Source organism: Vigna unguiculata, chromosome 4 (genome assembly GCF_037176805.1).
Source record: "Vigna unguiculata cultivar grain cowpea cultivar isolate G323 ecotype 2 chromosome 4, ASM3717680v1, whole genome shotgun sequence".
NCBI lineage: Eukaryota > Viridiplantae > Streptophyta > Magnoliopsida > Fabales > Fabaceae > Vigna > Vigna unguiculata.
This window is the reverse complement of record NC_140795.1, coordinates 39,553,042-39,567,843: the sequence shown is the minus strand read 5'-3', so window position 1 is coordinate 39,567,843 and position 14,802 is coordinate 39,553,042. Positions and strand designations below refer to the sequence as shown.

General features: G+C 41.1%; 1 protein-coding gene across 1 annotated transcript; it reads left to right on the top strand.

Moving 5' to 3' along the window:
* Positions 1–8,513: 8,513 nt before the first annotated feature.
* LOC146887148 (uncharacterized) lies at positions 8,514–11,403 on the top strand. The gene is made up of 8 exons (XM_085672045.1): positions 8,514–8,693; positions 8,892–8,992; positions 9,137–9,219; positions 9,547–9,703; positions 9,993–10,128; positions 10,231–10,338; positions 10,843–10,905; positions 11,134–11,403. The coding sequence occupies exons 1-8, from the start codon at positions 8,514–8,516 to the stop codon at positions 11,401–11,403; spliced, it is 1,098 nt and encodes a 365-aa protein (XP_085528171.1).
* The last annotated feature ends 3,399 nt before the right edge of the window (positions 11,404–14,802 follow it).

Here is a 14,802-nt window from a genome sequence, read left to right as displayed (position 1 = left end):
TTGATTGATTGTCTAATTCATTTTATAATGAACTCTTAATGTTTCATTTTCTACAACGAAGATTATCAAAATAAATTTCGGAATAAGATGAAAGATGAATTTCTTGAACGGTTATTTACATTTAAAAAGGAATAACTTGATATTTTTATTTCAAATAAATTATTGATGAGTTCAAAATTTTTTACTATAAATTATTATGGCTCCTCCAAAATTATTGGTCAAGATCCATTACGGGTTATAATTATCAACTATAATTAATAATCATTATTACTATCAACTATAAATATTATTATCATTATTATTAATTATAATTATTTCTATTATTATATTACTATTATTATTATTATTAAGAACTATAATTATTATAATAGTTATTATTATTATTATTATTATTTTTATTATTATTGTTAGATACACATTTTTAGGAATGTCAACGGGACGGGTAGTAGTACCCCCATACCCTAGTCCACTGGAAAAATATTTGCTCCATACTCGTATGCATATCCATCGGGTATCCGTTATGCGGGTATCCGCCTATTTTTTTCATATCTACGGATATCCACGAATACCCGCAAATGTTTACAAAAATATTTAAAAAACAAATATTTAATCATAAATTCAAATAAAATAAAATAAAATACATCATTGTCATAAATTTTAAATAAAGTTCAAATAAACTCAAGTTCAAATAAAATAAAATATATCACTGTCATAAATGACCTTCAACACAATGAAAATTATTTAATTAGTGCTTTGATCAATAAGCTCACTTTCTCCGATTGATTCCTAAAAAATAAACAAAATAAACAAATAATAAAACTCAACTGCCACGTGCCAAGTATTCTTATTTTGATTCCATCATTTGACAACAAACATACCATAAACGTCACTGTTTATATAGGGTTTGATGTATATGTCCAATTTCAAAGAAAGGAAAGAGAAGAATGTCAAGAGATGTGTATCTGGAAGAAGACAATGTACAAATTTACTCATAATAATAATAATAATAATATATAATAATAATGTTAATAATACCAATAGTAATAATATATATTAGTAACATATAATAATAATAATAATAATAATAACAATACTAATAATTATTATTATTATTATAATATTAATAATGGTTATAATTTTATTATTATCACTACACATAATATTTATAATAATAATATTACTTATAATTAATATTATAGTTAAAATCATAAATAAATGAAAAAATAAAAACAAATTGATTTTTGTAGGATTTGAACCCGAGTCCTTTTGTTACACAATTTTAAAATAAAGAAAAAATTAAACTTTATGACACTTGTCAATAAAAAAAGAAGGATAATGTACTATGTAAGGCCCACTTCTTTTATATGCCTTTTATCTTAAAAGTTGCCCCAAACCGTTGGGCCTTAGGGCTGGCCTAAAAAGGGGAAAACAGACCCTAAGTCTGCCCTAACCACCCTTTCCCCTCACTTGTTGAAACAGATCTCCCAAACCCTTTGAGCAGCCGCAATCACCTCCGCTAGGGTTCAATCTTTGGTCTCCGCCGCGCTTGTTCGAGCCAGTTCCGTCCCGCGTAAGTTGTTCCCACCCCATACATCTTTTGTTTAGCACTGTTATTTCGGATTTCCAACTGGGATCATACTAGGTAGCTTCGTTTCATAATATTCTTTTGTTTCCAGCTCGCTAAACTGCTTTAGGAGCTGTTGTAGTCCCAGTTCATGCCCAAGAACCTAGCTGTTAGCCCTTTTTCCAGGTACGGGAAGTTAGGATTTCGAGTTATATTGTTTGTGGACTGTTTTTGAGTTTGGTTGTCGTTGTATGGATGAATCATTATTTTGGATGCGTGGAGTTCTTGGCATGTTTCGTTGGTTTGGAATGATACATCTGTTGCAGGCGAATCAGGGCGAGAACTGTTAATCTCGCCCAGGCGAGTCGGGCTCGCCTAAGCGAGTCTGACGAAGGCTCGCCCACCCCTTTTTCGCGAAGAGTCGCCCAGGCGGCCTGCTCATCATTTTGAGCGAGCGAACCACTCGCCCAGGCGAAAGGGATCTCGCCTAAGCGAGACTCCGCAGTGGTTCTTGTTCCTTGTTTCGAGCCCTCGCTTAGGCGGAGGGGGACTCGTCTCAGCGAGACTGTCTCGCCTGAGCGAGGCCCTTCCGCCTGAGCGAGGGGCTGGGCGAGACAGCGTGTGGTTTAGTTGCTTTGTTACCTTCGGATGAGTGGTAATTGCTTGGGTATGCTTGTATGTTGAGACGTATGTGTATATATATATGATGGATAGCCATGTGTGTGTGACATGATTCTTGAATGGAATGATGGGTATTGTGGAAGTTCGACATGTGAGACTTATGAATGAGTTGGAACTTATGGGACATGTTATCGTTATGAGGTGAGGCCCTATACTCATGGAGGGGTGGTGATCAATGGTAAGAATTAAACATGCGATACGAATGAGGTGTCATTGTGTTGAGATAGACGTGGGATTGTGGGTATGATTGATATTCTCCTATTGTGGATTTATTGCTTGTTGGGTCTGTGTCAGTGCGTAAGTCCTTGGGGATCTCTAGGTGAGATTCCCAGGGCTGCGCTTCAGTGGTCGGGACATAATTCCATGGTCCCTGTTAGTGGGTGTCCATGGTGGTGCCCCATCTGTATAACTAGGTAAGGATTCAAGGTAAGGACTGCATCTTAACACTCTAAGGGGCCAATTAGTCTCACTTAGAGCGGATTGACTCCTGTGGTGAGAGTAGTAGGAGGCCTGAAATTCATTAAGGGCTAACCTTGTGGTGAGGGATATTTGATTCATCGTAACACTTGTAACACATAGCTCGGAGATGAGCAGCTCAGGGTCGAGCAGGGGTATCCACCACAAGTGCAAGCATCCGCTGAATCCGACTAAGTTATACGTATCCGGATGAGTCGAGTCAAGTCGTAGTGTATTGATTGAAGATTCATAACATGCTTGGTTGTTGTATGGACATTGGATGGTGAAATCATGTTTAACTATATGATGATTATGTTATTGGCTCTAGCTTACCCTGTGTATTGTATGGTTGTCTTGTATGTGGTTCTTCTTTCTTGCGATGATCATCAATTTAATTGATGGGAGCAGATGGGCGAGGTTCCAGAAGTTAGCAAGGAAGTGGAAATTCTGCTGCATAGTCCGTGTGGACTAGTTGTTATTTCTGCATGAGTTCGTTTAGGGTTGCGACCCATGTATCTGTTCGTCCTTAGTTTTATACACTCTGGTTAACTTTTCCTCTAGTTTCTTTTGGGCATCATGGTATGCCATGGGTTGTATGGAGTTGATCCCAGACCGCGTTTTTATGTTATCTCTATTGTGACATTCCTTTAATTTCACGTACTTAATTAAATGGGGTGTTACATTTATGGTATCAGAGCGGTCATTCCTTAGGTCTGTGGACTTGGATGTCCACTTAGCTTTCTCTATGTATCTCTGAGTGCGTGGTTAAAATTATTGGGGTTAAATATGTTTTTGGTCCCTCAAGTTTGAGCGAAATTTGGGTTTAATCCCTCATCAAAACTTTTGACCAATTTAGTCCTTCATCTTCCAAAATGCGTGAATTTAGTCCTTTTAACCAAACTTTGTTAAGTTTATCTAAAATTTAGTCCTTCATCTTCTCAAGCGCATTTAAATTATTTATACTGTTTGACACATTTTTGCTTCAATGTTAACTTAAATACTATCATGAAATGCGCTCGAAACGTCAGATAAACTTAACAAAATTTGGTTAAAAGGACTAAATTCACGCATTTTGAAAGATGAAAGACTAAATTGGTCAAAAGTTTTGATGAGGGACTAATTCCAAATTTCGCTGAAACTTGAGGGACCAAAAACATATTTAACCCAAATTCTTGCCTTTATCAAGCCTAACCAAGTGATTTTCTGTGTGCCAGTGAACTATGGCACCTCCTCGTAGGACTTCGCAATCGTCTCAGGGTGACGTGCCCGATATTGCCAAGGCTATCGAGGCGATGGTAGCTGCCATGACGCAGCAAAGTACAGCGATGATTCAGCAGCACGAGGCATCTATGCAGCGACAGGCAACATCGCTAGAGCAACAACAGTTGGTGATGCAGCAGATGGAAGCTGCAAGGGTGGCTGCCGAGGATGCTCATCGACAGCATATGGAGGCCCTCCGCCAACTGGAGGAGAACAGGGCGACTGCCCCTGTGTTTGGCCCTGAGCCACGACCACCAGTCAGGGAGTGAAGTCTGGAAGACTTCCTGAAACACCATCTCGTGAAGTTCAACGGGAAGACCAGTCCAGATGCAGTCGATCAGTGGCTGAAGGATACAGAGAGAATCTTCGATGCGAAGTGTAAGACCCGGGAAAATTAAATAGTTATTTAATTAATTATTTAATTAGGACGGGTAGCGAGAACATTTAAAGCAATAAATGCGAGGAGCTATGACATGGAAGAGTACTAGCTCATGTGGTTGAGAGTATTTTATTGTGTGTGAGGACTTGGGTTCGAGTCCTATGAGTGTCACTTGGATGTTATTTAAATTATGCGTTTTTGTGTGCTTATATATTGAACTCGTATGGATGATGATAAATCCTTAAAATTGTGGGAGTCATCATGAAACATGTGTTGGTTGAGTGGTTTGGCCTTGGCTTGGTATGTGCATGAGAGTGGGTTCAAACCTTGGTGAGAACTAAATAATTCCTTTTTGCCAAATTTTCTTATGCATGAATGTGGAAGGGTTAGAAACTTAGCCTCCAAGAGGGAGGTAACTTAAGGGCTGGAAAACAGAGGGTTAATTAAGCATTTTGGTTAGCTTTTGTATCATTTTTATTTAAAATTCGTGCAAGTCACTAAAGGGACAATTAAGTGAGGGTGATAGTGGAAGAGAAGGTTAAAAGAGGGGGAAAATAGCATTTAGGGTCGTGGTTATCATAAGAGAAGTCTTTTTCAGAGGATTGGGGCTGATAGAGTAAGGCAGTGAGGCTGAAATTGAAAAGGTTGGAGTGGGAAGTCAAGGCTAGAGAGGTTTTGGTGAAAGGATAAGCACACCAACTCGAATTTAGCAAGGAATCCAAGTAAGGGGAGTTGCTTTCGATGCTTTTAGATACATACACATTGTTTTATGCTTTTGTGATCGAAACTATATGCCTTCCATCTGTTTTTCTGTACTGTTCGATTGGGTTTCTGGGTTTTTCCCAGAAACCGCCTGGCGGTTTGATCCCTACCGCCAGGCGGCTCATCAGGGATGAGCGAGTGTTCTTATTTTGGTTTGAGTCGCCTGGCGGCGATGAGTTCCTGCCTGGCGGCGCGACCTTGATCGTGTTCTGTTTGATGGCGTTGATGCTAAATTGGGATAGTGTAATGAAATGTTGAGTGCCAAATGATTGTATAAGATTGTGTGATAGATTATTGTCATATACCCCTTGTGGGAATAATTGTGTTTATATTGGGGTCTTGTAAGTGGGATTGTTGCGTGAATTAGGAATCAACTGGGATTGAGGAATGTGATAATTATAATATTGTTAAGTTTAGACGCTGAAAAGGTTGGAACTGTATGGTGGTCATCTGGGAAGGAGGAAAATAGAATAGGTTTGTGGGAAGTGCAGAAACACATTGCAGAGGGTCTGGTTCTGGTGTGCCGCCTGGCGGGGCTGTTCTATCTGCTAGGCGATGACGTGGGGCAGCCTTGAATGAGTGATGTACAGGGGAGTTCTACGAGAGAGAGAGTCTTGGGAATTGTAAAGGTTGTTATAGTGGAAATGAGAGAAATGTGAGTGGGAGTTGGAAGGGAGAGATGGCTTGAAAGGAGGCAAAGAAAAGGGGATAGGAAGTGAATTTAGATTATATAGAGTGTAATGAGTGAGAGGAAAGTGCAATTGGAATGTTTTGGTGCTAATCGAATCTGAACATGACCCTAAATTATTAGTGGATGTTGAGGGTCAATGATAGTGAAAAGGAGTGGGAAATAGAGTGAAGGATGATTTCATGTATGGACTGTCAATTGAGTATACTAGGTGTACGAGTGAGTATGATTGTGAAAAAGGGAGATATGGGAATCGGATCTGTTAAATTGTGAATTAAGGCCTGGTGGCATGACTTAAGAATAAATAAACCTCTAGTTGGAATGAGGGAAGGATGAGGTTGGGCTATAACGATATTAAAATAGGATGGGAATTGGCAATAAATCAGAATGGGGTATTGAGTCAGAAGGTGAGTTGCTCTTCGAGTAACTTAGGCTGTAGAATTAACCAAAATGGAGTGCCAAATATCAGCTGCAGAATGCCTCTGACATGGCGCCTGGCGGCTTGTTGATCACCGCCAGGCGATAGACGCAGCGTGAGGGAACCCTGCACTGAGAGGCGCCTGGCGGCACGGTGAGGTCCGCCAGGCGGTGACGAGAAAACAGTGGGTCTGGGAGGACGCTGGCGCCTGGCGGTGAGTGAATACCGCCAGGCGGTCTGGAACAATTTCGCCTGGCGACGTGTGGGCCGAGCCAGGCGGAAACGCTGTTGCTCCTTGCTTTCTGGTGTGTTGTTTTTAACTGACAATGATGCTTTGCTTGGATCGGGAGATGCTGTGCCATGAGCGGGTAGGTTCATGGATGGTGTGACATGTGATGATATGAGCGGGGAGGTTCATATCAAGTTACTCTCACGTGGGGATACGAGCGAGGTAGATTCGTATGTTCCGTGCTCACGTTGAGAGATGCCACGTGCGGGGAGGTACGGGGGCTGGTGGATCACATGTGTTGGACTACGGGCGGGTAGGTCCGTAGAGTAGGACTACGAGCGGGGAGGTTCGTAGAGGCAGGACCACGAGCGGGCAGGTTCGTGTGAGCATCAGATTCCCGAGCTCAAGGCTAACAAATTGTTTGATTTGGAGACTGATAAGTCTTGGGGTTAGGATCTTGGCCAAGAATTATATATATAATGAATAAGATGGGTATATGATTTATCTGGCGTTCTACATGTTGTTATTTTATTTTCTCAGCTCACCCTTTCTGTTTGTGTGTGGCGATGATCGTGTAATTCGTTACACGGGAGCAGATGTTGATACAGGTGGTGCTGAGGATGCTCAGATGGCGGAGTGAGGGCTAGCATGGGATTAGAGCTAGAGTTTTACTCATATGTATTTTATATTTTAAATGCAAATTTTGGGAACTTGTAACATTTTATGAATTTAGTTATGAGTTTTGGCGCGCTATATTAATGAATTGAAATTTTCCCGCGTTGGGATTTTTATCGAGATGGCTATTAATGCAATTATTTATTTTAATATTTATTTTTAAGTAATAATCCCTAGGGATGTTACACGAAGATGTGCCCAACAGATAACAGGTTGGCATTTGTCGTCTACATGCTGACCGGGGAAGCTGAACACTGGTGGATGAGCATGAAGTCCATCATGGAGGAGAGAGGAGAGCCTGTGACTTGGGAGGCCTTCTGGGGAAAGTTCCTCTCAGAGTATTTCCCCGACAGTGTCAGATATGCCAAGGAGGTGGAATTCCTCCAGCTCATACAGGGAGGGAAGTTAGTAGCTGATTATGCTGAGAAGTTCAAGCATCTCAGCCGTTTTTACACCTTGCCTCTCGATGAGGAGTGAAGATGTCGTAAGTTTGAGAATGGACTCCGCGGCGACATTCTCTTGATGATGGCACCCTTGTCCATAAAGGATTTTGCCGCTCTGGTGGAGAAGGCCAGGGTAATGGAGAAGATGAAGAATGAGGTAGAGGGTTCGCGGCCTCAGCAGCCTCAGAGGATTGGTGGACCATTGGGGTCCAAGCCCAGACATGACGAGCGGAGGAGACCGTATGACAGACCTATTCATCAGCCTCAGGGGTCTAGGGGTCTTCCTCCTCAGCAGGGTCAAGTGCAGTGTTACACATGTGGAGGACCCCACCCGAGGAACGCTTGTCCACGTATGGAGGGTTACCGTAGGTGCAACAACTGTGGCAAGGAAGCCCACTTTGGGAAGGACTGTCCCAACCTTGCCAGGGCAGCGACACGCCCTCCAGTTCAGACTCCCCATTAGCATCAGAGGAGGGACAGAGGCAACAGGCCTCAGGCGACAGGCCGGGTGTATGCTATGACAAGAGCAAAGGCGACTGGTTCAGGTAACTTGGTTATGGGTTGCTGCTTGATAGCTGGTGTGTCTTGTTGTGTGTTGTATGACTCTGGAGCGACACACTCCTTTGTGTCAGATAGTTGTGTGAAACGTCTAGGTTTGCCAGTATGCGAGCTTGCGGTGTCTACTCCAGCGTCGGGATTGGTCACGACGTCGTCTTTGTGTGCTAGGTGTCCAGTGGAGGTAAAGGGACGCAGGTACAAGGTAAATCTAATCTGCCTGCCTCTGCAAGACTTGGAAGTGATCTTAGGGATGGATTGGCTCTCTGCCAATCGCGTCCTTATAGACTGCCGGGAGAAAAGGTTGTTGTTTCCCGATTCAGAGGATCTCGAGTTGGTGTCCCCTTAGGGGGCGGTGAGGGAGATTCAGATTGGCGCGTTGTGCTTCATAATCTTCGCCCGTATGGAGGTGGGAGAGAGAGACAGACCATCAGTCATACCTGTGGTACATGAGTTTGGAGACGTGTTTCCGGATGAAGTACCAAGGTTGCCTCCTAGTAGAGAAGTGGAGTTCTCTATTGACCTGGTACCAGGGACGAGTCCGGTATCGATGGCTCCGTATCATATGGCTCCGGCAAAGTTGGTAGAGCTCAAGAAACAGATAGAAGATCTGATGGAGAAACAGTTCATCCGACCTAGCACCTCGCCTTGGGGAGCACCAGTGTTGTTGGTGAAGAAGAAGGACGGGAGTTCACGTCTGTGTGTGGACTATAGACAACTGAACAAGATGACTATCAAGAACAAGTATCCGTTCCCGAGAATTGATGATTTGATGGATCAGTTGCATGAGTCATCAGTGTTCTTGAAGATAGATCTACGATCAGGTTACCATCAGATTTTGGTAAAGGCTGATGATGTACAGAAGACAGCCTTTAGGTCAAGGTATGGCCATTATGAGTATGTGATTATGCCGTTTGGTGTGACCAACGCTCCGGCAGTGTTCATGGACTACATGAACAGGATCTTCAGGCCCTTCCTAGATAAGTTTGTCGTGGTCTTCATAGACGACATCCTTATCTACTCCAGGACTCGGGAGGAACATGCAGAACACCTGAGGTTGGTACTTGGTGTCTTTAGCGAGAAACAGCTGTATGCCAAGTTATCCAAGTGTGAGTTCTGGATGGATGAAGTTCAGTTCTTGGGGCATGTGATATCGGCCCAGGGGATTGCAGTGGATCCGGCGAAGGTCGAGGTAGAGGTAAAGTGGAAAAATCCTAAGTCGGCCACAGAGATCAGGAGCTTTGTGGGGTTAGTGGGCTACTACAGGAGATTCATAGAGGGATTCTCCAAGATAGTGGCGCCTTTGACTTTGCTTACCCGGAAAGACCAACCTTTCACTTGGACGGATAAGTGTGAGGAGAGCTTCCAAGAGCTAAAGAAGAGATTGACGAGTGCTCCTATATTGGTAATTCCGAATGTGGGGAAACCGTTTGAAGTCTACTGCGACGCGTCTCATCTCAGACTTGGCTGTGTCTTGATGCAAGAAAAGAGGGTGGTGGCGTATGCTTCACGACAGCTTAAGGTGCATGAGCGTAACTACCCCACTCATGACCTTGAGTTGGCAGCGATAGTATTTGCCTTAAAGATCTGGAGGCACTATCTTTATGGTGCTCAGTTTCGATCAGAAGGAGTTGAACATGAGGCAGAGGAGGTGGATGGAGTTCCTGAAGGACTACGACTTCGAGCTCCTACACCACCCAGGGAAGGTGAATGTGGTGGCAGACGCCTTGAGTAGGAAGATAGTGCATACTGCACACCTTATGATTAAGAAGGTGGAACTACTGAAAAATTTTTGAGACATGAGGATATAGGTGGAGTTGGGGTCCGAGTCCATTAGGTGTAGTAACCTTACTATATCTAGTGACTTCTTGGACTCGATCAGAGAGAGGCAGTTGTTGGATGTTGGTCTGAACAGAGTTAGAGAACAGATTGGGTCAGATGAGGCTAGAGATTTTGCTTTGAGTGATGATGGTATACTGCGATTTCAGGGTAGGGTATGCGTACCTGATGATGCAGAGGTGAAGAAGTTGATCCTTGAGGAAGGGCAAAAAAGTCGTCTTAGCTTGCATCCTAGCATGACTAAGATGTACCAGGACCTCAATGAGACCTTCTGGTGGCAGGGAATGAAGAGGGATGTTGCCCAGTTCGTATCAGCCTGTCTGACTTGTCAGAAGGCGAAGGTGGAGCACCAGAGACCCGGGGGAATTCTACAGCCTTTAGAGATACCAGTGTGGAAATGGGACAGCATCTCCATGGACTTTGTGACTCATCTTCCACGGACTTTCAGAGGACATGACACCATCTGGGTGATAGTGGACCGATTGACCAAGAGTGCCCACTTTTTGGCAATGAACTTGAGGATGTCCATGGCCAAGTTGGGTAAACTATACGTTAAGGAGATTGTGAGATTACACGGGGTACCTTCGAGCATAGTTTCTGACAGAGACCCGCGGTTTACATCTCGATTCTGGCAAACCTTACAAGAGGCATTGGGGACCAAGTTGACTATGAGCTCAGCTTATCACCCTCAGACCGATGGCCAGTCTGAGAGGACGATTCAGTCATTAGAGGATTTGTTGAGGACTTGCATATTGGATCATCTGGGGGCTTGGGATGAGGTATTGCCTTTGATAGAGTTTACCTACAACAACAGTTTTCATGCGAGCATTGGCATGACGCCATACGAGGCTCTTTATGGCAGGAGGTGCAGGACTCCTCTTTGCTGGTATTAGGATGGAGAGGCAGTGTTGGTTGGACCAGAGTTGTTAGAGCAGACCACCAAGAAGGTGAGGATGGTGAGAAACAGGATGCAGGCTTCTTAGAGTAGGCAGAAGGCCTATGCAGATCGTAGGAGGAGGCCTTTGGAATTCGCAGCCGGTGATCACGTGTTCTTGAGGGTGACCTGAACCACGGGCGTGGGAAGGGCTCTCTGCTCAAGGAAGCTTTCACCCAAATTCCTTGGCCCGTACCAGATCACGAGGAGAATTGGACCAGTGGCTTATGAGATAGCTTTACCCCCGCAGTTGGCGAACCTTCATCCAGTGTTTCATGTGTCGCAGCTGAGGAAATATGTATTCGATCCGGCCCACGTGTTGAAAGCTGAGGATATACAGATCAGGAAAGATCTCACGGTGGAAGTACCACCCATCGCTCTTGAGGACAGCAAGGTTGAGGAACGTCGTGGAAAGACCGTCAGTCTTGTTAAAGTCATCTGGGATCGGAGGATGGGTGACTCGACGTGGGAGTTGGAGGAGGACATGAGAAAATCACATCCACATTTGTTTGTCTGGTGAGTCTTTATTTTCAAGATCAAAAATTTTCTTGTTGGGGGGAATGTAAGGCCCACTTCTTTTATATGCCTTTTATCTTAAAAGTTGCCCCAAACCGTTGGGCCTTAGGGCTGGCCCAAAAAGGGGAAAACAGACCCTAAGTCTGCCCTAACCACCCTTTCCCCTCACTTGTTGAAACAGATCTCCCAAACCCTTTGAGCAGCCGCAATCACCTCCGCTAGGGTTCAATCTTTGGTCTCCGCCGCGCTTGTTCGAGCCAATTCCGTCCCACGTAAGTTGTTCCAACCCCATACCTCTTTTGTTTAGCACTGTTATTTCGGATTTCCAATTGGGATCGTACTAGGTAGCTTCGTTTGATAATATTCTTCTGTTTCCAGCTCGCTAAACTGCTCTAGGAGCTGCTGTAGTCCCAGTTCGTGCCCAAGAACCCAGCTGTTAGCCCTTTTTCCAGGTACGGGAAGTTAGGGTTTCGAGTTATATTGTTTGTGGACTGTTTTTGAGTTTGGTTGTCGTTGTATGGATGAATCATTATTTTGGATGCGTGGAGTTCTTGGCATGTTTCGTTGGTTTGGAATGATACATCTATTGCAAGCGAATCAGGGCGAGAACTGTTAATCTCGCCCAGGCGACGTGCTCATCATTTTGAGCGAGCGAACCACTCGCCCAGGCGAGAGGGATCTCGCCTAAGCGAGACTCCGCAGTGGTTCTTGTTCCTTGTTTCGAGCCCTCGCTTAGGCGGAGGGGGACTCGTCTCAGCGAGACTGTCTCGCCTGAGCGAGGCCCTTCCGCCTGAGCGAGGGGCTGGGCGAGACAGCGTGTGGTTTAGTTGCTTTGTTACCTTCGGATGAGTGGTAATTGCTTGGGTATGCTTGTATGTTGAGACGTATGTGTATATATATATATATGATGGATCGCCATATGTGTGTGACATGATTCTTGAATGGAATGATGGGTATTGTGGAAGTTCGGCATGTGAGACTTATGAATGAGTTGGAACTTATAGGACATGTTATCGTTATGAGGTGAGGCCCTATACTCATGGAGGGGTGGTGATCAATGGTAAGAATTAAACATGCGATAAGAATGAGGTGTTATTGTGTTGAGATAGACGTGGGAATGTGGGTATGATTGATATTCTCCTATTGTGGATTTATTGCTTGTTGGGTCTGTGTCAGTGCGTAAGTCATTGGGGATCTCTAGGTGAGATTCCCAGGGCTGCGCTTCAGTGATCGGGACGTAATTCCATGGCCCCTATTAGTGGGTGTCCATGGTGGTGCCCCATCTGTATAACTAGGTAAGGATTCAAGGTAAGGACTGCATCCTGACACTCTAAGGGGCCAGTTAGTCTCACTTAGAGCGGACTGACTCCTGTGGTGAGAGTAGCAGGAGGCCTGAAATTCATTAAGAGCTAACCTTGTGGTGAGGGAGATTTGATTCATCGTAACACTTGTAACACATAGCTCGGAGATGAGCAGCTCAGGGTCGAGCAGGGGTATCCACCACAAGTGCAAGCATCCGCTGAATCCGACTAAGTTATACGTATCCGGATGAGTCGAGTCGAGTTGTAGTGTATTGATTGAAGAGTCATAACATGCTTGGTTGTTGTATGGACATTGGATGGTGAAATCATGTTTAACTATATGATGATTATGTTATTGGCTCTAGCTTACCCTGTGTATTGTATGGTTGTCTTGTATGTGGTTCTTCTTTCTTGCAATGATCATCAATATAATTGATGGGAGCAGATGGGCGAGGTTCCAGAAGTCAGTAAGGAAGTGGAGATTCTGCTGCATAGTCCGTGTGGACTAGTTGTTATTTCTGCATGAGTTCGTTTAGGGTTGCGACCCATGTATCTGTTCATCCTTAGTTTTATGCACTCTGGTTAACTTTTCCTCTAGTTTCTTTTGGGCATTGTGGTATGCCATGGGTTGTATGGAGTTGATCCCAGACCGCGTTTTTATGTTATCTCTATTGTGACATTCCTTTAATTTCACGTACTTAATTAAATGGGGTGTTACATACTAATATTATCAATTAATTTGATAATAACAACAATCATATATAATCATAATATTAATATATTATATATTACTATGTTTAATAATACTTATAATAATAATAACAGTAATAATTTTATTATTACTAATAATGTTAATAATTTTCATAATAACAAAATATAATAGTAATAATACTAATAATTTCACTATTAATTTTTGTATTAATTTTTGTATATTATAGTTAATAATTTTTTTAATTACTTCTTTACTCATAATAATAATAATAATATATAATAATAATGTTAATAATACCAATAATAATAATATATAATAGTAACATATAATAATAATTATTATTATTATTATTATAATATTAATATTGGTTATAATTTTACTATTGTCACTACAAATAATATTTATAATAATAATATTATTAATAATTACAAATAATAATAATAATACTTATAAAAATATTACAAATAATAATATTATTAATAATTATAAAAATATTACAAATAATAATATTACTTATCATTAGTATTATAGTTGAAATCATAAATAAATGAAAAAAATAAAAATAAATTGGTTTTTGTAGGATTTGAACCCGGATCCTTTTCTTACACAGTTTTAAAATGACGAAAAAACTAAATTTTGTGACACTTGTCAATAAAAGAAGATGGGTAATATAGTAATTTTGGTGGTATCTTCTTTTCTTAATATGTAATTATTTTCTTAATATGTAATAGATTATAGATTATTATTATGTCAACATTAGACTTGGTATTTGCATTGACATTAATATTTATAGCATAAAAATTATTATTATTATCAGTTGTTTATTATTATTATTATTATTATTATTATTATTATTATTATTATTATTATTATTATTATTATTATTATTATTATTATTATTATTATTATTATTATTATTATTATTATTATTATTATTATTATTATTATTATTATTATTATTATTCATAGTGATGTTATTAGTATAAATATTTTTTTAATTATAAAAAACGATACTAAATACTTTTGCTAAATAGATTTTTAATCTATTAAAAAAATTATAATTTATATTAATATTGTTATTATTATTTTTAATGGTTACATAAAATATAATAACAATAATATTATTATTCTAAACAAATTTGAAATAAATAAAAAAAATGTGCGTACATATACTATTATAATTATTTTGTAAAATCAATTAACTGCACCATATTGTGATATTAATTTTATTTATTATAATTAAAATTGAGTTTACAACTTCATCTCATTAATAATAATATTTACAAAAGTACAACATAATTTTCATGATATTTATTATTTTATTTTTATATTATTGTTATTATTATCAATTATAACTCTAATTATTGTTATTATTATTAGCTCTAATTAT

Excerpts from the sequence above, each read along its gene's own strand:
- LOC146887148 (XM_085672045.1), top strand. The coding sequence starts at position 8,514 with ATGGAGGTGGGAGAGAGAGACAGACCATCAGTCATACCTGTGGTACAT. Across the intron at positions 8,993-9,136 it reads AAGACAGCCTTTAGGTCAAG|GACTCGGGAGGAACATGCAG; the intron begins GTATGGCCATTA and ends TATCTACTCCAG. Across the intron at positions 9,220-9,546 it reads GTATGCCAAGTTATCCAAGT|TCTACTGCGACGCGTCTCAT; the intron begins GTGAGTTCTGGA and ends AACCGTTTGAAG.